A 27,461-nucleotide genomic window follows, 5' to 3' on the forward strand; every position below is an offset into this window, starting at 1 on the left:
TTATCAGCCCATTCTTTTAATTATAGCAGCTGGTGGAAATATCAAAACCAGTCCAACAGTAAGATAAAAAGGTTTTATTGATGTTAGAAAAAAAGACTTTAAAAAAATTTAAAAATAAGCCAGTTAATACAAAAGCATCATGATGCTACACTAATGATTAGGAGAATAACACTGCAGGCCAAATGCAAGTCTTCTGTCACACAGCCTTACAGAGCAATTCTATTTCTACCTTTGCTGTGTTTTACATGATAGTTCTTAGGGAGCATCCAAGAGGCAGGAGTTCCTTACAGAAAAAGCACTGAAGCTGAAGGACTTTGAATTTACTTTAACTGATTAAATCAGCATGAGAATTCAGGTTCCAAGATCCCAGGCTGGAGCTTAAAGCCAGGCAGCAGCTGGCAATCCCCTCTGCCCTGATCACTGACTGTGCCTCAAAGTGTTTTCCAGAGATCCTACGTCCTTTTTACACTGAAAACGGTGGGAGAACAAAATAAGCAAACTGCCTGGGGCTTCAGGAGCTGTATCCACCATTATCAGATGGAAGCTGCTGGCTACCAACCACGTATTGAAAACTGAACACTTACATGCTGTGCTTAGCAATACCATTGTTCTAACATTCTGCAAAAGGTCAAAATCCCTTTGCTTACACAATTCAAAGCACCAGAGGAGTTTAAGCCTCAGGACAATGTCCAGATTTTAGTTGTTCTATAGCCAGCCCACAGTATGACCAGCAAACTATGGTTCCAGGATGTGTCTTTGCTTGTGTTGATTCTAATGCAAAAGCAAAACCCAAACTGCAAACAGCAATGCAGGCTTATTTCCTGCGTTTTGCACTGGGCCAGTCCCCCCAGGGCAGCGTTTTCTTGCCCTTGGACGTGCTCCGCAGGGAGTGCAGCGTCTGCACTTGTTTAAGGCGCTTGGAGAGCTCCTGGTCACAGGCTTCCTGCAGAGCTCCAGCTTTCTGCTTGTCCCATCCCAGAGCCGAGGCCAGGGCTGCTGTGTCTGCTTTCAACACCAGCTGTAGCAAGACAGATTAACAGACTTTTCTACTGACTCCCCGGCCACTAACCCTCTGCTGAATTAACAGCAGCAGGAACGAGGCACTTTGGGACTGCAGACGTTCCCAGCTCTCATCACCTATCCCGTGGGCTAGTGCATTTCCAGCAGTTTGCCAACACTCAAGGCTTGAAGCTCTGTGCAGGTGTTCAATGGAAGAGAAAGCAGTTACTTACTTTCTACAGCAAGGAAAAGCAAGAGTAGCAAGTTCACAGCTCCAAAGAACACCTTCCTCAATGGTTACAGTTTATCTAGACTTTCCAATCTATATTTACATTTTATTCCAAAATAAGGAGGGTTTTATTTTGATTTGGGATGTATAAAAGAAACATACCTGGATGCATAAGCCTATAAAAAACCCCCAAGAACCTTAGTGGTAAGACAGCTGACTGATTTGTCAGAGACCAAACCCAAAATTATTTTGTGGCTTTTCATAGGACAGAGCAGAGTGTGTGGACCAATGTCTGTTACAGAGGAGCTCCAAGTCAGGGGTAGTGTTACTGAGGAAGAGAAATTAATTAAATTTCAGCACTTTGAAACAATCTACTGATATCAGAGGCTCCCGAAGCAAGGACAGCTTCCCCTATAGCTTCTCTTTTGGAGGGAGAGCTTTGCCAGAATATGGTTTGTGTCATTCTCACCCACCTCTAGATCCTGACTGTCCAAGCAGAGCTCTGGAGCAGGTTTCTCTTTCAGAGCAGCAAGGACCTGGTCGCTGAGTGCTGTTGTGGCTGAAGTATCTGTGCTGCTGGTACCTGTGTCAACCACATCCATCTCCTTCCTTGCTGCAGCCTCAGGTTCTGAAAAGGAGCAGACTCAGTACAGCTCCTGACAAACACAGGACAGGAAAAGTGGCCTGGACTGCTTTGATGGTTGTGAGATTAATAAAATATACATCCAATCTAGGTGCATCCTGGAGCTTAAGAAATTCATAATTTTTCATTTTTTAAAGGAGGACTCAAGGATCTAAGCTTTTCTCCCAGTATTCTGCTTTCAGGCTTTGTGAGAAATGTGACGCAGCAGCAAGAGGGTTCTCTGGTCAGAGAATTCTGACACTATATGCACTACAACTGCTCTTGTATCAACCCCATTAAACAGCAGCTGATCAAATTACTCACTCTTTATTTATTCCACTCAGCTAGGAGTTGAAAACCTCATTCTCTAGCATACAAATGCTCCCTACCTGCAACTTTGCTTAAGATACTGTCCTCAGTTTTCAAGGCCTCTAGGTAGAGTTCTAGGAGCTGCCTTGACTGACGCTCTTCTTCTCGTCTGTCCAGCACCTGCTGCAGGGTGTCCTGCAGCACTTGCACTTTGGTTTCACTTTGGGCAAGTTCTTCTGCCAGGTCTGAGCGTGGCACATCAATAAGCACCTTAAAACATTGAGAGGGCTCCTGAGTAACTCATTTCATGGCACTTACTGCAGTACAAACAGAACGTACAAACCCTCCTGAAACCAAGCATGTTCCACAAGGTTTCTTGTCATAGCAAGTTCCCTGAGTTCTGAGAGGCTCTAGTGGCACTACACCAGGCAGCATTTTTTACTAAAAGCCAAAAGGCATCCAAGAAGGTGTGGAATCATGTGCAATTTGAACAGAAATCTTGAAAATTAATGACAAAGCACTACTTCTTCACAGTGCATGGAAATATTCAAAGGAAAGGCAGTAGCCTGGCACCTGGGAAGCTGCACATTGGGGACAACAAGAAGGGGCAGTTATTGCCATGCCTCACCACAGACAAGGTGTTAAGCAGTCAGAAACTGGAATCAATCAGCTCTGGAAAGTGGCAGCAGTTCTTCAAAGCCGTCTGGAGCAGACAGACCTGGCCTGCTGCTCAGCCTCCCCTCTGTTACACAGGAGCAGTGGTTTTGCATGGGAGGCAGCACCACAATATGTGTCTGGATACAAGGAATGAGCCAATCTCAGTTGCCACTTGGCCAAATCTCAACTTTTTGCCAGAACTGGAACAGCACACTGTGAAGGATAGTTGGGGATTAAGAGCATCCTTGGACACTCAAACGTTTCCCTTCAAGGACAAGTTTGACCCTGGCACCAGGAACCAAAAGCAGCAGCTGAATTAAGCCTGAGCTCTTGTTTATGGAGTCTCTTCTCTACTGAGATAAATGCATGATGGGCAGATGCAAGGACAGGGACTGGGGGTTTCCCCGCTGTACCTGGAGGTCTTCTTCAGACATCAGGATGATGTTGGACAGGTCATCCTTCAGTTGCCTGGCCAGTTGCTTCCACTTCTCGGCAGCACTGTCCACTTCATCCGCAGACTCCGAGAGCCAGGATGTTCCACTGTCTGACACAAGAGTCACCAGTGTCATGGGTCATTGCTGATCACCTGATCCTGCCTAATGTCACTAGGTGTGTTCCAAACACACCTCCCCTTCCATGCTTCCTCCCTCACAGCATACCTAAGCTTTTGCTGGACCATTTCTCGTCCTTGGCCAGTGCCACAAACTTGGTGTTAGGCGGCAAACACAAGAAGTAATCTTCATCATCCACAATGGTCCCATCTTCTGCCAGCACCAAGGTGATGGGTTCCCGGGCCTTGTCAATAGCCAGAACACCACAAGCTGCAGAACAGAAAAAATACTTAACAGAACGATAAAACTGACATAACACTGCCCGTTTACTACCCCCAGCACAAAGGACAGGCAACTCTCAGTGACTGAGGGTGGAGACCAGGACCTGTCTCCTCACAGTGCCACGCATTAGCCGGGTCTCACAGCGGGTCCCAGCGGGTCTCACAGCAGATCCCACAGAGGGTCCCAGCGGGTCTCACAGCAGATCCCACAGAGGGTCCCAGCGGGTCTCACAGCAGATCCCACAGAGGGTCCCAGCGGGCCCCCCCTCACCTTTGTCGCGCAGCTCCCGCAGGCAGGACGCGGCCACGCCGTGCTGCTCCGGCCCGTCCCGCCGCCGCACCACGCACTGCTTCAGCCGCGCCGCCATCAGCTGATGCTCGGCAGTGCCCCGAGGGCTCTTCCAGGCAGGGAAGGCGCTGCTGCAGCGGGATCGCCAGGCCCGGCCCGGCCCAGCCGAGGCCGGGCTCTCACGGCACCGGCGGCGCCCCCACGGGACGCATCGCTGCGCCGGCGATCGACTCGCCGTGCCTGCGGCGCGGGGCGGTGGCGGGGGCGGTGCATCGGGCGGCCGGGGATGTATTAGCCGCGCCTGGGAAGATGGCGGCCGCGGAGAGAGCGGAGCAGCCGGGGCAGGTGAGGCGGCCGGGCCGGGCCAGGCCGGGCCGAGCCCGGCCCGGAGGCTCCGGGACCCTCCGGGCACCGCGGGCTCGGTGCTGCACCCGGACTCCGCGCCCTGGGAGAGCAGGGACTGTGCGGGGCTGGCTGAAGGGTGTGCAGGCCGGGCCCAGGGCACAGGCGTGCTGGCATTGAGGGTTTGTGTATGAAACTCGTCAAGCACTTGAACAGGAGAAGAATAAATACAAACACGGCCAGAGGGAAAGGAGACAGTGTGCAGCTGGGTTATAAAACTCTGTGGAGCCCTGTGCAGGGTAAGAGTTGGACTCGATGATCCTTGTGGGTCCCTTCCAACTCAGACTATTCTAGTTAGACGAAAATATTGTCTCTGCCTTGCAAATGCGAGGAATAGAAGGAGATCTTGAGCCGAGATCATAAAAGGACAAACCTGAATGGGGAGAGCAAAAGAGAAATGTAAGTTCACTGGTTTGAGTGCTCAAGAAACACTAAATGCTTAAGATATTTTTAAACTGGGACATGAAATTAACGGGGGGGGGGCAGAGGAAAAAACAGAAGGGTATGGAGTTGTATATAGTATATATTCTTATTTTCTTGAAGGCCCCTTCCAAGCTGGGTTCTGGGATTCTGTAGCATAGGTGTGATGTAGGTGTATAGAGTGTAGGCTTCCTCTCACTCACACTGTCCTGTTCATGGTCTAGAGTCACGTCACTTATATTTCACTGCAAGCTCAATCCACCTCAAACTCTGTGCCCTCCTGGAGCTCTGGCATCTCACCACCATCCCAGACGGGTTCCTGAGTGTGTGCTGCCAGTGGGATTTGGTGAAGTCCTTTCAGTGCCCCCAGGGCCCCACTGCAGCAGCAGGAGGGGAAAGGTCTGGCTGTGTGGGCAGCTGGGAAGAACACAGAGCAGCCTGCCAATGACACGTTGTTATGGCAGTCACTCAAATCTGTCCCAGTTTGGCAAAATCTCCATGAACCTCTCTGTTGAGCCCTTTATTTTGGACTGAGGAGGCTGAGTTTGTAGGGAAGGCTATTGAATAAACTGAAATAGAAATAAGTTACAAAAATTCAGTACTCTTGGCTAACCAGCACAGATCTGGGTTGTGCAAGGCCAAATTACCAAACTCACAGGAGGCAGAGCAGCTTTGCATCACCCAGGTGTTTTCATCAGCCCCAGTCTGAGGTGCAGGCATTGCAGCCCATCCCTCACACTTCAGATGAATGCTTCCAGAATGACAAAACCTGAAACAGTCTGTGACTGGTCCATAAGGCACCTGGGCAGTCTGCGGGGCTGGCAGTTTCTGAGTAGGAAATCTGGTTAATTGGCAAATGTGGTTGCCTAAAAACATTCAGGTCCTTTGAGTCTGAATATTGTATTTTCCCACAGCACACTTAAACCCCCCATTTATTTATGTTGCTTTACCTCAAAATAAGGTTCAATGTTTGGAAATAGGAGAGTCTTGCTTTTTAACCTTATAAATGTAGCCAAAATCTCTCTGGGAATTAAAGGTAAAGAGGAAGAATCAGGTTCTGTCCTATTGTGTGGAGCAGTGCTGGATCCTCAGTCCAGAACGAGTTGCTCACACCCCTTCTGGTGTCTGTCCGGCATCCGGCGTGTGAGGAGCCTCTGGTCCAGCCTCTGGGCAGGGCACTGGTCAGGAGCCCCTGGCCCAGCTGCTGGGCAGGGCACTGGTCAGGAGCCCCTGGCCCAGCTGCTGGGCAGGACGCTGCCCCTCAGCCCTGCCCCTCAGCCCTGGCACACCCCAGGAGTGCTCTCGGTCGCAGGAGCCTCCTCCTCCCCTCGTGTGCCGGTCGGGGGGTGCAGGGCTGCTCCTGCTGCCCCAGCCTGGCCGTGCCTGCTGAGCACAGGTGTTCCCATCTTGTAGAAGGTGTCCCAGCCCATGGCAGGGGCTTGGAGTGAGATGATCTTTAAGGTCCCTCCAGCCCAAACTGTTGTGTGATTCTGTACCTGTTTACCATCTCCGCTGGTGCACATTCCTCAGCCAGAGCTCTGAGAAGTGTACAGTGCTCGCAGATTCTGGGGGCTTGGATAGGATTTGAGAGTCTTAGAGCTTTGCCTGGGAAGAGGGGATGTGATTGAAGGACATTTAGTACAGTGGGTGACATTTCAAGGGGGCCGTTTTGGAATTAAACAAACCAATGAAAATATCTTTGTAAGTCTCACAGAATGTAAACACCGCTCCTCTAACACAGCCATTGCAGGTTTGACACTGTTGCCAAAGCTTGTAGAAAGCTGTCCCCATTGCACTCAAAATGTTTAGAGAATTTGATAAAATATTTGCTTTCTGCCCCTGGTGATGTTTGCTTATTTATTGCCTTGCTTTCAACATGAGACTGTGAGTAGTGGCACTGCCTCACTTAACATGTTTATGTTTGGGCCCCATCATGTTTCCTATTACAAATCAAGTTAATTTAGATGCTGAAAAGGGAGTGTCAGATGTCTTATGGCTTATTATCTGTTTTTCTTAGTTTAATTTTCTCATTCTCATGAATTAATATATTGCCTCAAGCGGTGTGGGGAGAGGGGAGTACTGCAGCTCAAATGAAATCGTTTACGTAGATAGAATTATGCTCTAAAGGCAATAAATATTTCTACCAGAGATTTTAAAATACTTTGTTTTGTTTAGAAAGCGTGTTCTTTGGGCCTTTAGCAATGTCTTTACTGAAAGTAAGCAAAAGAAAAGATCCTGTCTCTCTGTTACTGTTTTTTTTATAGTAAAAGAAAGAGAAAAGCAAGATGATGGTGTAGCCTGTGAACAGGATAACCAATTTCAGATTTGTCTTGGCTATCAGTGTTTCTTCAGTGCCAAATACTTTGCTGTGGGAATTTCCAGAGGATATGAATTCAGTGGTGGGACCTTTCTTCCTTCCTTCCTCCCTCCCACCCAGAGGTTATGGCAGGTGATCCCAGAGAATCCCTGCCCGCCTGTGAGGTCTGCCTTCCTCCTGCTGATGATCCTTGCCTGTATGCAAATGAGTTGCAGTATATTTGAGTTTCTGGCACCCTCTTGTGGTAAATACTTCTTTTATCTAGGTTGTTTTTGTGTATTTTGCAAACGGCAAAAATAAATGTTGAGATACTTTGAAGGTGAGGTGTATGCATAAAAATGAGGAATAGAATTGGAGGGCAAAACTTCATCTCTTAATTATGTTGGGAAGCAAGGATGGTCCTGGTACTGCTGGCAGTTTGTGAGGTTTAGGTAAATCATGGTTATTTAGAAATCTTTAAAAGAATGGTTCAGAAAACGAAGGATGCATTACTGGATCCTGGAAATGGGAGAAGTATTTAAAGATTTGTGTTTGTGTGCCCACTACTTCCATGCCATCTCTCAGGAGCCTTGCCAGCTCTTGCTGCTGAGTCTCTAAAATCAGTTCTGCAGATTCTGTTAATTCCCTTGTTTAAAATGGGGAATTAATACATTTTGCTGTGGTTCTGACCTTTTGTCCTCAGTCCTCCACAGAACTGCTGCTGATATCACAGACAGATGTGCCTCCCTGAGTGCTGCTCACAGGAGCCCTCCAGATGAGTGTTCCTGCTGGTGCCCATCGGGTGGCAATGTGACCTCACTCTTTTTCTGCTTCACAGGCTGGCTCCTGCCCTGCGACTGAGAGCGCTGTGTCCCGGGAGCCGCTGGTAAGTTCCTCGAGAAGCACCAGAGAATTCCTTGTTGATAACACATGAGTTGTTCTCTTTGCTGCATCATTTTTCCAGCCTTTGTTTTGCTTTTCTGAGGAGCTGGTGCTTTGTGGAAACGGTATAAACTGCCTCGGGTGGCCATGCTGTTCCCACCTCTGAATTCTGATCTGTAGCCACCACCTCGGGTGAGCCTGGGGTTAGATGTGGGTCACCTGGTCCGTGGCCTGCCTGAGGATGTGCTCTTGTTCAGAGCCTCTTTAGGAAAGCGTCTGAAGAATGCCCTGTGCAGCAGATTTACAGTGCTGTTCTCTTACAAAAACCCCTCTGCTGGTCAGAGGCCTCATTCAAGCTGTCTTTATATTCAGAGGCACTCAGAGTGAGCTTAGATATGTTTGTCAGCTGGCAGTGCGTGTAATCCAATGTTTTTACTCTAGAAGCATTTTGGAAAGGGCCCTGGGATATTTTTGTGTATGAGGATAACTCAGAGAACCCTGTTTTGTTTGCTCTTTTATGGTGATGCAGAGTGGGAAGTGAGCCACTACTCCTGGAGCTGCAGTACATTTTACAACCTTGGGGATTTTTTCCATCCTTCCTTCCTTCCTCTTCAGCCATCTATAAGTCAGCCAAAACCTTGACAAAATTCTTAGCCAATGCTTTTGTCCTAAATATATAGATCTCTAAATTTCTTCTGCCACTTTCATTTGTTGATCATAGCTATTTGCAGGGAGAAGACTCAAGTACTTGTGACACTGGCCACATCAAAGTACTTTTATCAAGTAACTCTTACCTAGAGAACCCAGGAGATGATTTTTAAATAAGAGTGATGTGAGTAAAGACTGTGAACTGAGAAAAGTCAGTATAATGCATCTCATGAGAGGTCTGTTTGTGAATTCTGTTGCAGTGGCAGTCTCTCTAATGACATTGTGCCATCCCTTAATTGCATGGACATCTGTACATGAGATGACCTGAAGTTGTTGTTGTCACCATGTGCTTTGTGGTGGATTTGGTGGCTTGCTTTTGGAGGAGTTGGTTGTCCCTGCCTTAGAAAGGTCAGGGCAGGCAGCAGATCATCTCAGCCTGTGCTGGTCAACAGCTTGTTCTTTCTCAAGGCAGATTCTAACATTACCTTAGATAAAATTAATTTCTTACTGTATATGGGACTGCAGAATGGCTCAGAGGAAGTGTATAGCAGTTGTATATCTTTCTGTTTGGGTGGATATTTTTACTACATTAAATTATTTATACACTTGAAGAACTCAAACATAACTATTCTTACGATGGTGAGTCTAGCATGTGAGCTAATTAGAGCCCTCTGAAAGGTGCAGGTTTCCTTCTTATTTTTTCATTAACTTTTTAAAAATAATAAACTCTTGCAGTCTTTGTCACATTTGTTTAGGAGTCAGTATTGCTTCCATCTGCTCCTCTGTAGAGGCCTTATTAAATGAGCAGTTCAGGTCTGTGAGCCAGATGACCTGCCTTCTCCCATCCTGCTGTGGCTTCCCTGTGGCCAGGATCGTGCAGGCTCCCTTCCACACAGGCAGGAGATCCTGGCCCATAAACCAGACTCGAGGCACATGGTGCCGTGTCATAAAAGTGTTTATGGAAACGCCGGAGAGCCCTGGCACAAATCCAGCAGTGGGCTCAGTGGGGGGCTGTGTGCTGGGGGTATCATCCTGCACTTCACCTTTGGTGGTGGGCAGCTGGAGAGTCCAGAGGAGGGAGGAAAGAGTCTCATGACCAAATTCTGCTCTGCACCCCCCCACCCTTTTTGACTTTATTGGTGAGTGGAAGGATTCAGTGCTTGATGGGACTGACCTGTTTGGATCACACCATCACACAATGAGAAAGCAATAGAATTAAAACACCTTGCATTGTATCAGCAGACAGACTGTTGTTACAGTCTCAAGCTGGTTTTGTATTGGATTTATGATTCTACTGGACACTATCCTGCAAGGTGCTAAATGCAGCATCTTGCCCTGGGCATGGGGACACTGTCTTCTGCCTACCCTGTACCCCTGCCTACAGCCTGCTGCTTTCAGCAGGACCTCACGAGAAGCCAGGATTCCCAGTTGTTTGCACAAGGACTTCAGCATTCTCCAAGATCCTGTAGCAGTCTCACATCACATTGTGTCCTGCATTTAGGTCTTCCAGGGCACCTTGCAATGGTTTATGGCCCTACTGAGGCCTTCAGAATGCAGCCCTACAAACTCATGTCACAATCCAAACTGCTCTTTCTCCCCTCCACTTTTGATATTCTGAGCCATCAGACTGGAGATAACAGACTCCACATCCATGCCATTAGCCCCTTGAGTTATCCAGTGTCCTTACAACGAGCAGTCCCAGCAGAAGAGCCCTCCCCAGGGAGGTGACTGTGTCAGAGCAGTGGCAGTGGCAGTGTGGGAGGGCTGGCACAGCCATAATTCCTGCCGCAGAGCGGACGCTCATTTCCCCGGCTGTCGGTCGTGGCCCATTAAAATCTGCCGTGTGGCTCCTAGTGGGAAGGGTAACCTTGTGTTCACAGAGTGTCAGCATCTCGCTCTGCTGCTGTTTACAGCCACGGATGTCATCGCCAGCGCGGGATCAGCTTCTCCTTGAGCCCGGCTTATCAGCGAGCACTGCTGCATCCCCTGCTGCTTGGAGCAGCCACCTCTGATAAGCCTCTGAACACTTGTGGAATTGGAATAGGTTTGTCTTTTTACAGCCACTCAAAGCAAAGTCCTAGGATGTGCAAAGGGTGTAACTACATAGGACAAACTCAATTTCTGTGAGGTTAAACCAGTAAAAATGCCCTCTACATCAGGAATCTGTTTCCTTCATCTAATATCTCTCCAGAATGCGTTCAAATAATCTGTTTAACGTGTTCTGTTTCATTGCTAGCAGAGTCTTGTAGCTTTTTAACCATCCTGTGCTGCTTTTGAGGTGTTTTCAAGAGCTTGAATGTTTTTGCTGTTGGCCTTTGCTTTCTGCCCAACCTGCTGCAGCCTAAATTACAGCTCTGATGGTTGTGCCTGAAGAGCCTCCAACAGGAACCTGGGCTGTAGGGAGAACCTATGGAAGGAGAGTTGTCAGCGAGGCCTTTCAAAGTGCTGTTTGTTTGTTTGGGGTTTTTTTTCTGTCACACAACACATTCATTCCCTGCTTGGTGTCTGGAAGAAGTACCAGTTGCAAATATGAAAGTACTGGTTGTAAATGTAAACACTCTCTTGGTTGCTCACTAAGTTACAAAATCCCTGGGTCAGGATTCTTTTGCAGATTATTTAATTTTTCTTCTTTTATTTTTAGCATGTTCTGTTTCTTTCTGTTTCTTGCTGCAGAGGAGAGCAGTAAACACTGAAATATGGACATTTTATTCTTTTTTTTACAGGCTGTCGAAAGGTACAAGTTAACAAGAATTGCTGCTGCCTCTATAGCAACTAGTGTAGAGTTTGTTGGAATGTGCTGGAGCCCTCCTGGCTTTTCCCCACCCTTTGTGGAATTGATTTTCAAATATTTAAGGGTCAGAGGAATGGCCAGAGCACTTTTAACTCCCCTTTTTGTGCAAACATCACAGGGTACATTGCAGTGAGTGACAGACACTAGAATTATTAAATCCTTTCTGGTTTGTTGTCTCATTTTACACCTTATCTGTTCTGTTAAGCTTCCTTTCAAGTAGAGTGCGAGGACAGAAAATTTCATTTAGGTTTCTGAGAATGGAGCTTTGCAATTGAGATTTTACTTTTAGCTCTAACTGTTGTCACTAGAAGTTGGTGGAGACTGATTCTCACAAATACTGTTGTCTTTACCATTTGAACAAAACCATGAGTGGGAATGAAGAGAGGCTGCAGATTTGTGTCACAAGATTTGAGAGAGCTTGTCGGGGTTCATGTTAGTTAAGAGTACTCCCCATCACACTTCTGTTTTCCATTTTCCCACACTTTGTTGTTTAAGACTAGATTTATACCTGTTTACTGTACAAATTTTCCATCTGCCACAATGGGTTTGTTCCTAGTGGTGGCGTGCACTGAATGATTCTCTAAAGGTAAATCTATCCAGAGGGGATTTCCAGACAGCCAGAGTCAGTAGGCAACTAACTTACAGCCCCCAGGGAAACATTAGTCAGGGTAATTTACCACTGTCAGCAGGAGAGGGAGAGAGACCTCAGCTCCAGGACCTTCCGCCCCGGCAGGAGCCGCGTGTGTGATGTTGCTGCAGATGGCTTGGGGAGGCCCTGCAGGTGCTGCTGTGGCATCCCAGTGCTGGCCAGTAATTCCACCAGGCTGTGGAGGGCAATTCCTGTGCAGATTTTGGGTTTATTGGGCTACAGACAGCGAGTCAGAGGTGCGTGACTGCCATGCACAACAACCTTTGGTTTGCTGCAAAGAGAGCTCTGTGGTTTACTAAGCAGAGCTCTCTTGTGTTTGACCTTCTGATAAGTTCAAGATTATTGGGTTTTGCCTGTTTTTCTCTCTTTCTTCTGCGTGTTTATTGACTTCTTTTGTCGTTCATGCAAAGTGCACTTGCTTAATCTGTCGATTCCTTTTACTCTGTTGATTTAGACAAATATATTAATGTGTTCCAAGCACACAGCTGCAATTTGACTCACTGAGCGTAGTTAAAGAAACACTGTCATAGCAGGTTAAACTGCCCATTTGAGGTCAGTGGAAAAGTTTAAATGACAGTTCAGAGTGGTGGATGAGGCAGCACACCCAGGACAGGGACAGTCTCTCTGTCACTGACAGGGGCATGAGTTAGTAGCTCATAATCTTTTTTGTGCACTTGTGCAGGAAAGCTTTGAAAGCAATTTCTACTTGCTTTTCAGACAAACCAACATCACTGGTCAGAAGACTTTTAAAATGGTTTTAAAATAGCTGTTATACACTAAGTTGTTCTTTATGAACAGACAAGGAAAATAAAGTTCAGGGAGTTAGATTAGAGTCTTCTGTAATGTTAGGTATGATTTGACTTCCAGAGATCCCAGGTCTCTCACTGAAGGTAAAATGGAGGTTACAATGCTTTGAGACTGGAAAAACACACTGGCACACAGTTAGGAAATACTTAACGCTTGGTATTTTCCCCTTGAAAAAACCAAATTGTTGTGTTCATTTTGTGGTTTTTTTTTTTGTTCAAAACCAAAATTTTTGATGTTTTCAGGGTCTGAATGTGCTACACCTACAAACAGTATTTTACAGTTCATGTCCTGCTTTGCTCAGCTGGCAGGAGGGTTGGGAGCACTGAGCTGTGTGCACCCCAGCTGATGGCATGGAGGCACAGCCGAGAGGTACCTGCACTGGGAATGGCTGTGGGATCAAGGTGGGACGCAGGCATCATTCCTGCTCCAGATGTGGAAGCTTTGCTATGTGCAGAGCAGCTTGTAGAGGGCAGCAATTGCCCACAGTTCTGCGTGCTTGAGGAGGGAGCAGCTGAAGAGCCTCACCGGAGTGACTGACTCTGGTTTTAGCTTCTTGAAATAACTTTATGGAGGAACTTGTTCTTTGGAGTGCCTCTTGACTCCACAGTATTAAATTCCTACTCTGAAAAATGTTGCTAGAGATTGTTAATTCCTCTCCTGCCTCTAACACTACCAGAGAGTTGGACTCCTTTTGCCCAGGCACTGCCTGTGTTGTTGTTACTGCAATCAAAACCAGTCTGGAGACAGCCTGGGATCCATGTAAGATTACAGCTGCCTATGTGGGATAACTTCCCTCATTTCTTGCCTTCCTCCTTGGTCTTCATCTCCTACTTTTACCTGGGAGATCATGCTGTTTGAAAACATTTGCCATGTCCGTGGCATCTTTGTTGTGCCTCAGGTATGTTCATCACATTAAAAGTGAGGTAGCTGGGGCACAAAAGGCAGAATATTCAAGAACCTGAAAGAACTTTCTCTACAGCACACAGGAGTACATTCTTCAGATTCTTCTGATGCCAACACCTTCAGAATCAAGATTTGCCAAACCAGGGAGTTGAGAGTTGGTATAAATCTTGGATTTGGAGTCCCTAACCATCATACTTTAGAAGGAATTTTCACTGCTTTTCATATTTCTTGTATTTCTCCATATGTCACTTTGCAAATCTTTCCAAACAGCCTAACAATTTTTTTTAAATTTTATTTGTGTTTGTTTTGTGTGCACATTTACATAGCACCTCTTTCTATTACATTGTACAAACTGTGTCCTCTTCCCAGCTGTCACCCTGTAACGCACTTCAACAAGTGTCAGTCTGGAAAAATAACAAAGAAAATATGCATGGCTTTTAAGTAAAATGATTTTACAGCTAGAGAGAAGCAAGAGAGGGTTCTCACAATAAGTGTCACTTCTTTACATTACTTGTTTCATCTTCTGGTTAGAGCAGAATTCTCCTCTGCTGTCAGTGTTGTGGTGTTTTGTCAGGCATCTGAATGGCCTGAGTGATGGTATTCCTTGGGAAACCGTGCAACAGCAGAGGAGTCTCTCTGGAATGGAGACTCCCAGCTATACAGTGAGAATTTCCTGTGTCTTCCAGCTTGCTTCTGTTTGTTTTGTGTGCGATCCTGTTCGTTTCCTTTCCTCTTCAAGCATCTGCACCCTTCAGATGTTTGCAGACAGTTATCACATCATTCCTCCTTCCCCCCACCCCCATCCTGGTCTCTTAGCCAAGCTCTACATATTTAGCTCATTTAATCTTTCCTCATAAGTCAAGCCCATAATTGACAGCTCTGACACAGGGAGTCGCATTGGTTGCACATGCTGCCAACAGGATATAAATACTTTCTGTGCCGTGATTGAGAATTACAGACAAGACTGTGATGAGCCTGCCCCCGGCCCCCCAGCACTGCATTTTTGAAAACCCCTTTCTTGACTCAGGCTGCCACAATCCCAAAGATGGACTTAGCTTCCCGTCTAAGGGTCAGCTGCCAAACACCCAGTAGGCCTCACAGTAGTGGAATGGGGTCCCTTGGGCAATTCAGCACTGCTGCCCCATGGGATTCCAGCCGAAATTCTTATGGGTGGTGCTGACTTCCCCCCAGGCATGCAGGTGCCTCAGGCTGCTGAGGGCCATTCCTTCTGGGAAGGCAGAGCTGAGCTCCCTGCCGGAATGGCTCCTTCCCTGTGTGCCAAGAGGAAGCTCAGGTGGCACTGATCCCAGGCAGGGCTGTGGGTGGGTTTGGGGGTCCTGCCTGTCCTTGCAGGAGCTGGGAACCCGGGAAGTTCCCCCTGGAGGAGGAGGCAGCTGCATGTCCATGCATTGGCACACACACATCTGTTTCCAGCTAAACACATTTGGAGGTTGCTTTATATGACCTGTCTCCTCAGGTTTGTTGCCTTCTCCTGAAGATGATGGGTGAGAAAAGGAAAGTTGTGGAACTGGTAAATGAACTGCCTGGCTTCTGATGTGTGCTGTGTGAGGCTTCATATGCTGCAGCTTCCCCAGCGGGCTGGCTCACAAACATTACATGTATTATTGCCAAGCATGCAGCATAAAGAGAACATTTATGAAAGGGAATATCAGAGGAAACATTATAGCAGGGACCTTATAGCCTTTCCATTATTATGTTTTAAATCTTGACGTGGTCTTTATTTGCAGTGACACTGGGACCAGTAAAAAGTGTTTTTTTTCTCTTCCCCTCCCCTCCCCTTTCTCCCTCCTTTTCATTCTTTTCTTCCACATCCTGTTCTGAAGCTGTGGTGCAGAGATACAAATCGTTCGACATGCGAGTCCTCGGAGAGCCAGGTTTCAGTTTGTGTGGAATCAGCCCCTTTTGACTCAGAAGTTGGAAACCAGATGACTCACAGTGATGCATGTTTGTTGTTTTTAATAACTGTCATTTTGCAAAATATGGTCAAAGCTTCAAACCATGACTTCTGGAGTAGGGGTGGTGTGTATTTATTTTTAATTTGGGAGGCTGTAAGCTGGAATGAGTTTGTTGCTGCTGTCTTCCGTTCAAATCTGAAGCAGAATTACAGCATTGAAAATGTGAAAGATTTTAGACACAAATTTTTCCTGTTACCTGAAAAAAAATTACTTTATTAATCAATTACTTGAAAAGGCTCCAGGTGCCAAACATCTGGTGGGATTGTAGGCCCCTGGTTTATGTTTATGTTTTTTAATATATACCCAAAGGGACAAGTTTCTTAAAAAGGAAGCAGTCAGATGTTTTGAATTTGCGGAGTTTTAAAAAATAAATGCAATTCCTGCTTTATCATTTCTATTTCAAACAAAATTGTCATCTATGTCCTTTCATTTAAAGTAAGGTAGCAAGTATAGTATTTTGTGCCAAAATTCTCTATTGGTAAAATCCTGTAGCAGGATGGAAAATATGAAAATAGCTACACATTTAATTTTCTAGAGATTTATTACTGCTTGTAATTTGTTGAAGTTCTGCAGGTTTGTTTTGCAGGTCAGTTAATTTGAAGTGTGGATTTACCAGTAGAGGGGTACCAGGATAAAGATTTGACTCTAAGTGTGAAGCGGCCTTGTGACAGAATTTGTCATGGCCATGAGTTTTCCTCCAGTTCTCAGATTTGGGTGCTTTGTAATCATGTCTGTCATGATTTATATTATGGTCTGTTGTAATTGCTGTTGCACAATGAAGGGCTGTGCTCCAGTCCAAGGGAGGCAGACTCTCAGCCTACCTCAGCCTGTTGCTTCTTGTTAGAGAGTGAAAAAGCAGCTACTGATTTAAAACAGAGAGCTTTGGGTTCTGCTTTTAGTCTGAGATGGGATATCTCTCTAGTGGTTAAAGTGCTAGAAAAATCACACTGGCTTTACTCTGAGGAAATACACATCTGTGTGCTGGCTACTGCTGGCCACCTGTGGTCTGATTCCTTATTCCTGTCAGGAAAGAAATAGCTTTTAGTCTTTATTGTTTTAAAGTAAATGTACTTGCTTGTGAAAGATAGTGAAGCGGTGGCCTTGGAGGCTTAAATTGTCCTCTCACTGCAAGCTGTGACAACAGCAGAGCAGGATTCCCCACCAGGACACAGGGGGACGCCCCTCCATCCCAGGAGACCCAAGGAGAGCTCAGTCTCTCACCCATTCCATGCCTGACTTCCCTCTGAAGCTGCCAAGAAGGATGCCAATTTTTCCATTTAGCTGACTATTGTATAGACCTTAAAAGGGAAGGTTTTAATGCAGTTGGCTGTGATATGGACTGTTAAAGGGAAATTATTTATTTAAACTGGCTGCTGTATGGATTATTACGAGGGCATTCTTTCAGCTGCAGCTGTATATTGACTGGTGGATGTGCTGGGCTGTATTGGTAGTAGCTGTCATATTGACTGTTACAGAAAAGATCTGTATTTAAGCCATAACACTGCACTGGGATCTCCCAGGCAGGATATTAATGCTAATTCATCTGCTCACCCCCTGCTGTGAGTGTTATTTGTTTAAATCTGTAGAATCCCACAGCGCATTTATATCCTCGCTAGAGTGAGCTCCGCTCCCTGTAATTATTTAACATTATATGCTGATATAAATTGTAACAGTTAAAGAATGGTAATGAGTAGCAAAAAAACACAAACTTAACCTTAGAAATGGCAGAGTCAGCTCTTAAAACAACAGCCAGCAACTTTCACTGTTCCCTGTCTTTTCCCAAGTCCATATGCACAATATTGTGCATACATTATGTGTGTGCGTGTGTGTTCATGCTCGCACTGGCAGCGGTGCCAGGCAGGGCTGTAATTATGCAGAATGTACTGTGAAACTTATGCACACTCTTAATTACATACAGTGCCTACGTACAGCAAGTTTTATCTCTCTGCAGCTCAGCTCCTTGATGAGTTGCTCTGATAGGTGATTGGAGTTGGGGCCACCACGTCGACAGAGGGAATGGAGCCCCTGGCTTCTCCTCCCAGGGAATTGTGTCCCAAGGTTAAGCTGAAAGCCATCGGGTGTCACTGTTGCTCTGTGTAGACTCAGCTGGCAGTGGATTTGTGTGGCAGTAAAAACTGGACTTTGGAAGTAGTGTTTTTGGATATAAACATCCAAGGCATTTACACATAATTTATATATAAAGTGCATGTCCATACACACCATTTAAGTGTGGGTGGAGTGAGCCGAGGTGGCTCTGTTGTGTGTTAGCTGACTTTTTTCTTTGCAGTTTCTGTTGCCTGCCATAGCATTTGTGTCCCAAAATGCCACACAGGATGGGCAGCTACTGCTGAATAGCTCTGCATTTTGCTCTGGAAGCGACTGTGGTTCAGCAGTGGTGATGACCTGGTTTCTGTATGTAATTTGCCTGTGAACATTAACCTGTGAGCAAATTTTTGGATTTATGATGTGACAACTGTGGTGTAGAAACAAAATTGCATTCGGTTTAGATTTCTTAAGAGCTTGGAAACTACAGGGATTAAAAGGTACTGTAGACATTTTAAAGCTGTAGTATGTGTGTCAAAACTCATTGAAAATTCAGGTTTGCATTCAAATGGTTCATCAATAACATACAAAAAATTCACCAACTTAAAATGGAGATGGCAGAGAAAAGCCATGTAAATAGCAAAGAAAATGTGTTTTAAAAAGACTTTATAGTCTGTGTCCCTTCTGATTTCAGGTAGGGAGTAGAAGCTGGAGTAAGAGGAGCTGAGCTTGTGCTTGATTTGCAGAGCAGCGTGATGGTCGGTTGGGCTGCGTTGGCAGCATGGACCTGTGCCAGACTTCACCACAATTCATACTGTGTCAGTTTAATAAATGCACTACTTAAATTATGAAATTACAAAAGAAAAAAGAGAATGCACTTATTCAGACTCTTAATACATTAAAAATAAGGCATTAAAACACTGCCTTTTTTTTTTTTCCTTCCAGAATCAATAATGAACAGGAAGGGTTGTAGACATTAACAGTCATGGACATTCAAGCTCTTATACATAAATTATCTTAGAAAAATGCACATACGACTTGAATAATGTAAATACATTAATGCATTTAATAATTTAAACATTAAAGCGCATTCAGGAATTCATGGCAGAAGCTGTTCTGAGATAAGGAACGGTCCTGGAAGTTGTGTGTCCCGAGATCGATGGCTGGCTTCTCCTTGAGAAAACTCTCTGGGGAAGTCAGGCTGAGCAGCTGCAGTGACCGCCTGTCCCAAGAAATCCCAGGGCATTACCAGCTCCTCTGCTTTCCGCCTGCTGTTCTCTCCTTGCCACGTGCATGAGCACTTCGTACAGAACACCTCAGGGTCCCCAAAAGGCCAGGGTGCACTTTGACATTTTGGTTTTTTCTGGGAAAAAAAACCAGAAACAGCTGTAGGTGAAACAGCTTCAGAGAATGAAAGTTGGTATGACTGTCAGTTAGAGAGAGTGAGGCTTGGGGAAGTAGTGCACTCCAGGAATGCTTGGCTCTTTCTTGAAGCCCTGAAAATCAGAAGGTTGGCTCCAGTGTAAAGACAAATAAGGGGATTTATTCTGTTCCTGCTCCTCTCCTCGGTGGAGTGAACCACCTTCAGCACGGCAGAAGCAGGAGCACCAAGGTCCCCTCATACAATGCATTTTCCTGAAGATTTTGAGCTGTGTTGTTTTTGCTGATGTTCTTAAATTTGGAAGGTGTTGTATCCACCCCTAATGCCACTTTCCCCGGGTTCATAGCCTTGATTTTCTTGGCTCTCCTGCAGGCAGGTGCTTTGGAGGTCATTTGCACCCTACAGCCCCACTCGTGGAGTGGTACAAGGTATCGTGTTCAGGCCTAGATACTGATGGAGCTAATGATGGATCTAATAAAAAAGAGCTTAGTCTAATCCCAAAGGGAGAAGAGTTGGGTTGGTTAATTAAAGGAGCCTGGCACAGAGCACCTAGTAATTATAGGTGCAAGAAGTCTGAATTTGAAGAGGATGGTGCAGCTGGAGAGGGAGGCACCCCGAGCTCTTCAGGCTGTGGGCAAGAATGCAGCAAAACCAGATCTGGAAGTCAGACCTGGGCAGAATTCCTTAGTGAATTTTTATTTATTCCATTTTTTAATGAGGACCTGAATGTCTCGTTATGTATTTATGTTTTTGCATGCACATGTGTATGTACAGTTCCAGTTACACCCTATGGCTGGGAGGGTGATTTTATTAAAGACCAGAAGATTGAGAGACAGATGCTTTAAGAGACACAGGCCTTGCCCTATAGTAGTTTGGGATAATTAATGCTGACTGCTGCATTGGTTGTATTATCAATGCTGCTGGGTTGTTATCTCCAGCATCATCCCAGCACCCAGGAGCCTGTATCACTGTGGGGCAGAGGGGCTGGTGCCACCAGGACCTGCTGGGAAATTGCTCCTGAACTCTTATGTAGGTGTAGGGTGGGGAGCAATGCTGTGTCATCACACTGTCATCACCAGTGCTATGTCTCTTTATAGTTAAGTTCCTTAAAGCAGAATTTCTCAAACTTAGGTTAGAACTCCAAAGGGATGCAAAGGCTTCAAAGGAAGTCACAAAGTCACTCTCCAGTAAACAGCTTTCTACTTGTAATTACTTTTTGGGGCTCTGTTCCTCCTAGTTTGAAGAGGTAGCATTTACTTCAGTAACTTATTTTCCTGAAGGAACTTGATGCCATCTCAGCTGAGGAATGTGGGATGAGCCACCACAATAAATGAGTGAAAAAGGGAGTCAAGCTTGCATAAATTTTGAGAAGCAGTGCTTTAGCAAATTTTATTTTCTGGAGTTAAGTTCTTTAAATTTTGCCTGAAATGGATCTATTAACTTCACCTGATGAAACAGAGACAGTTATTTTGTCCCCAGTGGATTTCTCAGTAGACCTCCTCTGGGGAAGGTAGGACGGTCTGTGCAAAATGTATCATTAGTTTTAGTGCTCAGGACTAAATAATCAGTCAAGGAAGCTGTAGGTTTTCTTCTGTCCTTTCAGCTGGTGTGCTGTATCATGATGGGTGGATCAGACTAGAAAATGAAATTAGTTCTAGGGATTTTAGATCAAAAGATGAAAAGCACCAGTTTTTCCAACTTTAGGAGAAGATGGTGCACAGAAGAAAACTGTTCTGAGAAATAGACTTGTGTGCTGACCATATGTATGTGCTCCTTGGCCGTCCTAAGTGTAAAATACACAAATGTTAACTTAAGACCCGTTTTTTGCACGGGTGAAATGAGGAATGTTCATGGTGATTTTGTCCAGTTCTGGTGAGTTTGTAGCTCTGATCACCGTACAAAGGCAGACCTGAATACCTCGAGCAGGCAGTGCCCCTGTGAAAGGGAATAAACCTCAAGCCTCCCACACCTGCCAGGGCGCAGCGTCGCTGGTGGTAGGAAGAGGTGTGTCTCTTGGATGTGGGAAGCTCCTGCAGGGGATTTTTCATAATCCTGCTGAGGAAAGGACTCGAGTGATGGGATGCTCTGGACGTGGCCTGCAGGGAAAGCAGAGGAGTGGGTGGGGATCTCCCTGGGCTCTCAGGGCTTAACAGCCATGTTTAGCTGGATTTAGGAGGTATAAGCGTTTATGGTAAATTCTGCTGCTGTATTTTCTGCTTTACTAGCTTTGTCTCCATGGGGTTATTCCATACGTTATCCCATTTCACAGCCTGAACTCTTCCCCCTACTTAGAGGATTACGTGGGGCAGAGATGTAAGAAGAAAGGGAATCTTGACACTACTCCACCTTTTTATCTCTGTAACTCCATGTATATCTCTCTGTCTGCTCTCACAGGGGCCAGGCCTTCTGCCTTCCCAAACCCTGCTTGGAAATTGCTGATTCAAGCAGGTAGCAATTTTAGGGCTCCTTACAAAATAAATGCCTCCTGTCTGCTCCCCTGGCACTGGGATTTCCTCTCTGATTTATCCTGCTCAGGTCTGCTAATGTCCCTTGACTAAACGGGGCATGGTGTGATGGTGTGAAGGTCATTTTCTATATGCAATATACATTTCTGCAGTCATGGTGGGAGGGTAGGGCATCTGAAGCAGCATATCCTGCTGGGAAAAGGAGGAAGAAAAGGATAGTCTGGCTCTTCTTTTCACAGCGTCTTGTGGTGGGATGAAGGTTTTGACAGCCTAATTCAGCATTTAGAGAAAGAACCAAGCAGAAAGATTCCCCCTCACCCACTCCTTGCAGCCCAGCTGTGACAAACTGACAGATAATTAACAAATCAAGACCTCCTATTAGCCTTGTCCCTGATGCATTAAAGCAGCTCCTATGTTGCATGTGTCCTTTAGCTAATGCCTGTGCTTTCTGGCTGCAGAGTGAGGCAGGTACATCTCTTCAGAAAGGGAAAGGGGCCTCTAAGTTGTCAATGCACAAATATTTCCAGGAGTAGAAGTTGCCTCTAAAAGGAAGTGGTGGAGAGCAGTACCATGACTGCATGGAAGTCACTCTAAGGGTGCAGTGTGTCTATGGAGTATCTTTTGGGAATATAGGACTGAAAGGGATCTGTGGAATTATTATTGAATCCCTCTTGTTTTTACAGAAAATGACATGAGTTGAAGCAGCAATTGACAGGGCAGGTTTTTTGACTGGGACTAACCAAGCCTGTAAATGTGACGTGCCAGGAAATGTGGTTTTTGGTAGAAACAGACCTAATGTTAAGATCTTAATATTACATTGTGAGCAGTGAACTGGTGCCTGTTCCTCTCTGTCTTCAAGTTTCTGAACTGTGGGTAAGCACCAAATAAGCTGCTTCCCTTCACTTTAGCTCCTCTCTTTTGGAGAAGAATGACGAGGAGTGTCAATATCCCTCTAGTTCAAGACATTAAATAGACACAAGCCATTGGTTCAGCTTAACACATGTTAAAGGAGAGAGAGATACCTAATTGCATCAAAGCCACTCTTAAGTTCATGTATGTGGAGCCCATCAAGCTGAAAGCATCCAGACAGCATCTGCTGTTATCAAATCACTCTTGAGTCGAGCTAATTAAAATAGAGCTTCATTTTTCTGAACCATTGTTTGGCAGGAATTTGAAACAGGTCTAACCCAATTTCTGTGTGTTTATGAGCCTTTATTATATCAAAAGTACTTTTCTGTAAATGTACAGGGCAGTGTTAAATGAATTGATCCGCACTGTATCACTGTAGATGCACTATGGGCTTCCTAATGATTTCTCTTTTAGCTTTTTCCAGATATACCCTAGAAAAGCTTGCTTTGTCCCTTATCGTGTCATCTTCCTTCTCTCTTTTCCTTTCTATCTCACTCTCAAGAAGGTAAATGTCCTTGTATTTCTTTCTTTCCTATCCTCCTCCTCCACCCTATTGGGATTTTTGTATTATTAAAACATTTACACATTTGCTGCTACATGCAAATGCAGAATAATAAAGCGGGACTCTTTATACTCCAGACAAGAGCAGGAGGTCTCTCATCACTGATTTTCACCCTGTTGGTTACAGGGGATAGAGAGGAGGGGAATCTAAGTGTTGCTGCGTTGGATCTGTTTGATACAGGATTTTTTTCTTCAATTTTTTATGTTAAACATTTTATAAGCATTTATATTTCACTATTCAAATTCGGGGTATCATATTCCTCTTTGTAATTTGCTACAAGCACAAAAGTTAAAGAGATGTAGAAATTTCTCCCTAAAGACAAGTTGCACTCTGTGGCATATGAAAGCTAATTCATGAATATTCTCTGCAGAAAGGCAATACCACAAATTTGGCCAGTCTGTTCAGAATATTTGAGTTGGAGTGGCAGCCCAGGGAAACAGTAAAGTCAGGAAATAACTATTTTTCTGGTACCCAGTACAGCTCAAGTTGTTCATATGATATTCGTGAGTCTTACATTTATTTCTGAGCAGTTGATTCATATTACAAAGAAATAAAGTTAAGGATTAGCATTAAGTAAAAATCCAGACAGTGATCTGTCATGAAATATCCTTGCGAAGGTGATAAAGACTTCGGACTTTTAAGAATAGATGGAAAAATACAAAATAAAACCTATTTTTCTGTATAAACTTCAAGGAAGTTTGCTCCTTTTAACGCAGTTAATTCACCTTGGAATGGAATTTCAGTGCATTTTATTTTGCATTTAATGCAGTTAGTTCTGGATGTGTATATTCAACTCCTCTGTACAGCCTAAGAGCAGTGCACAGAAATCTGTACTGGGGGCAAGTGCCACATTCTGCCATAAGCTAACCTGTGGGGAAGGTTCTATTAGATGTTCCCAAAATTGTGAAATATTATTGTCTCCAGTTCTGTGCTTTTAGAGAGCTTGTTACTCAGAAGTTTGCTCTTCTGTTCATTGACAGTGACTCTCTCCTGATTCCTCTTTTAATAAATTTAAGTGACTTTAATGCTGGCAGAAAGCAGCAGAGTCACAGTATTCAGAGAGCACAGCAGGGATGTTGTGCTGTGTGCTTTTTCTGTAAGTCTTGTAATCAGACCTAATCTGAGGGCCCTGCTGCTGGGGGCTTGCCTGATCTATTTATTCCATTCCCATCTCCTTTTCTGAGCCCATCAAGGTGTGCAGTGTGTACTTTTCTTTCCAGCAATCATCTCATCAGTGTGGCCCCTTTTTTACCAGGGGACAGGGGCCATGGCTTTGAGGGAAGAGTTTCTGGTAGGGCACAACTGTACAGGTAAATTCAGATATTCTTACATGCAGAAATAATTCAAACAACAGCAACAATATTTCTGCTCACATCATGGATGAACGATACAGGATGAATGTCTCAGATCAAAGAATATCCTCACAGGCTTTCCAGCATTTCCTGGATGTGCAGTGGTTGCTGTAGTTTCTACTGCAGAAAGAAGTTTGCTGTTCTAGCAAGAAACACTCTTTGTGTTTTACAGCACCAACAACAAAGTCAAGCATTTGATCTAAGGATCCAAAAGCCCAGGAAATGCATCTCTGGGGTTCCTCGTCAATTTGGGACCTAATGAAATATAGAAAATACTCAATAAAAGCACCCTTATTACTTTAAATGTTTAAATGTGGAGTTTTTAGCCATCAGGTTAATGTTTTTGTATCTTTTTTTGATTCGATTGTGAGCACTTTTCCAGGTATCTCTGCCACTTGAGCACTAATTGGATTTCCACAGATAAACGGTGCTAGCTGCAGCCCTTACATCACAGTGTTTTTACTTCATCATCATTTTATTTGTTTTTACTGTAAAGGTTAATAAATCTTGGTGTGTTTAGAGTATGAAACAAGGCAGGCAGGCAAAGAACTGCGACGTGAAGGGGTGAAGTTTTATATGCTGCTTTCTCAAGTCAGAGGGGTGGGAGGAGGAGCAGCTGCCCTTTGTGGTGGTTCTAATGGGCTGCTGGGTGTGTTAGTCACCCAGGGAGTGATCCATAATCCTTAAGATAAAAAGCGTTGATCTCTCCACTAGTTCTCAGACAGAGCTCTAAGGCATTTGAATTGGGTTACCATTGATTTAAGGTGGGGAGAAGACTGTAGTGTGGGTCTGCTTAAAAAGGGGTATATGGGATTTATTTAGCTTATTTAATTTTTAAAAGAATATTGGAAGCCTTTCAGTGCAAGTGTGCCAAGTTCCCTATGGATTCTCAAGGAAGTTAATACAGTACTTGCCAGTATTTTAGTGAAGAACTTACTGAACGGCAGATTTTAGTCAAAATTTAGGCTGTAAATAAATTTCTGTGAAAATTTATCAAGGTCCCAGATGTTTGCTGTCTCATTCATTTGTTCAGAAAATTATTTTTTAATTTTTCTCAAGGTTTCCTGGGACGGTGAGCTTGACTTCCTACCACAGAGGTTTTCCAGCCACGAAGGCAGTGTAGAAGCCATTTTTGGCCCTAGAGGGATTGAAACTAGTGCATTTCAAACACTGAATTTTGGACTCTGTGGCTTGATAGAAATTGATTGACCAGTCTGTACTTGAGCCAAAGCAGCATTAAAGACTGAACGTACTTTTTTTCTGTTGCAAAGATATAAAAATGCTTTGTAGCTCCTTTGGATCAGGTGCAGGCTCCTGTGAAAACTGCATTACAGCCTCAAGTTTCCAGTCGTTCCAGTCTGTAGCAGCAGTGGCCATTCTTCCCTTGGTGTTAATTCCCTGCTGTGGACCCAGATTTCAGAGAGATTGTTGATGCTTTCTGCAGCATTTGTCAAGGAAATGGCTGCTTTCTTTTTTTTTCCTGAAGTGAGTAATTGTTTATTAATTTTTCAGCACATAAAGAGCATAATTATAATAGTCCCTGACATGTGCTGGCTGTGCCAAGGTTTAAGAAAAATAAAACCCAGAAGAAGTGCTGTTTTGAACTGTCTCTGATTTTTCAGGCCTTCCTGCTTTGGACCCAAATTTCTGTGTAGGAATTTGGGACAAGCACACAGATGTCAGTTTAATTCTCCCTAGGATTAATTCTCTTGGATGTTTTAACTCAGTTTAGGATGGTGGGATCTTACTCAGGTGTTGTGAGAAAGAAGAGTAGGTGATCAGTACGCTGGATTTTTTGGTACACAAAATTTTTTTATATGCACAGTGCTGTATAGGTTGAGCAGCATCCTGGATTTGTCCTGACACTTCTATGCTTTGTTTCTTCAAGCAGTGAATGTAACATCCATGAACAATGCTAGATTGACCCCAGGGGAAAATGAAGTGCGCCCATTGTTTGCAGAATATTTATGGTCTGGACAGCTACCATGGAAATGTTCCTTATGTTTGCTATTTTACTGTGTTTCACCCCTGTTACAGAGGAAGCAACCTAAGAATTGACAAGGAAGCTCAGTTGCTTTTGGGGCTGGTCATGCAAGTTGCTAGATTTGCAGGAGGAATTGTGTGATGGGAGCTCCCTTCTGCTGAAAACTGGACAAAGACAAGGGACGCAGCTGCTTTTGAATCTATAAAATTATTCCACTTGCAGTCCCCACAGACGGGGCAGCTCTGGCCAATCAGGCATCTTGCCCCTTACTTCGTTTTTCCCTTAATGGGGCAATTAACAGCAGGAACGAAGTGCATGGTCTGCTCAGTCTTTATTATTATTTGTGTTGTAATAAATGTTAAGGAGGCCAGTTGCAGACCAGCACCAGGCACTGTGCAAATGCAGAGGAAAAAGACCATTCTTCTTGTCCCAAAGAGCTCTAAGTAAAAAATAAATTTACAAAAAGGTCTTACAGTATTTTAAGTCCTTCTCCTTTTGCTGTTTCTTCCCAACTGCTGTGGTTTGCATGATTTATTGTGCACCTGTCACAATTTCCAGCTTCTTTAATGTTTTCAAAATGAAACCTTTTGTGTGTTAGATTCTGATGATCCAGATAGTTTCCTCCAGTATCTCCTATATTTATTCTGTCATTCAGATCTTCCTTGTCCTAACGTCATCACAGCCCCCTGACTTCAGCCCTAATTTTTTGGGGCTTTATTGCTGAAAGAAAAACATTTATTCTCTATTCTACATTTCTTATGATTTAAAAATTCTGTGAAATGGGGTTCTTGAAACAGGAGGTTTGAGGACTAGTAACTTGCTGGTTTTTTTCTTGTCATTTCAGTCTTTTCAGTCTAAAACATCTTTATAGCTTCTTCTGCAGATGGGTTCTACTTTCGATCCTCTTGGACTAAATCTAAACCATTGTATTTCTGGATTTGTCCAGTCCCTTGACTGTAGAATTAGAAGGATCTGAGTAAGTGTGAACAGTGCTTCCGTTCTGGTGCATCTCTGCTTGATTCAGCTTTCTGCAGTCTCCCATTCAATAGTGATT

General features: G+C 44.6%; 2 protein-coding genes across 2 annotated transcripts in view; one reads left to right on the plus strand and one right to left on the minus strand.

The window, feature by feature from the left end:
• Window positions 1–59: 59 nt before the first annotated feature.
• Window positions 60–4,053, minus strand: DFFA (DNA fragmentation factor subunit alpha). Its single transcript, XM_059866871.1, has 6 exons — window positions 3,920–4,053; window positions 3,476–3,637; window positions 3,230–3,360; window positions 2,240–2,429; window positions 1,702–1,856; window positions 60–1,018 (listed from the first exon to the last, which is right to left on the minus strand). The coding sequence occupies exons 1-6, from the start codon at window positions 4,014–4,016 to the stop codon at window positions 815–817; spliced, it is 939 nt and encodes a 312-aa protein (XP_059722854.1). The 5' UTR covers window positions 4,017–4,053; the 3' UTR covers window positions 60–814.
• PEX14 (peroxisomal biogenesis factor 14) overlaps window positions 4,023–27,461 on the plus strand; it is a 66,082-nt gene continuing 42,643 nt past the window's right edge. Inside the window, 3 exon segments of the mRNA XM_059866870.1 lie at window positions 4,023–4,089; window positions 4,092–4,282; window positions 7,894–7,941. Coding sequence (XP_059722853.1) covers window positions 4,023–4,089; window positions 4,092–4,282; window positions 7,894–7,941 — 306 coding nt within the window.

Source organism: Haemorhous mexicanus, chromosome 23, assembly GCF_027477595.1.
Source record: "Haemorhous mexicanus isolate bHaeMex1 chromosome 23, bHaeMex1.pri, whole genome shotgun sequence".
Taxonomy (NCBI): Eukaryota; Metazoa; Chordata; class Aves; order Passeriformes; family Fringillidae; genus Haemorhous; species Haemorhous mexicanus.

Bases quoted from the DNA above. Each gene is read 5' to 3' on its own strand.
- DFFA (XM_059866871.1), bottom strand. From the start codon at position 4,016: ATGGCGGCGCGGCTGAAGCAGTGCGTGGTGCGGCGGCGGGACGGGCCG. The intron at 3,638-3,919 runs GTGAGGGGGGGC...TCTGTTCTGCAG, and splicing joins GCGGGAGCTGCGCGACAAAG to CTTGTGGTGTTCTGGCTATT. The intron at 2,430-3,229 runs GTACAGCGGGGA...CAATGTTTTAAG, and splicing joins TGTCTGAAGAAGACCTCCAG to GTGCTTATTGATGTGCCACG.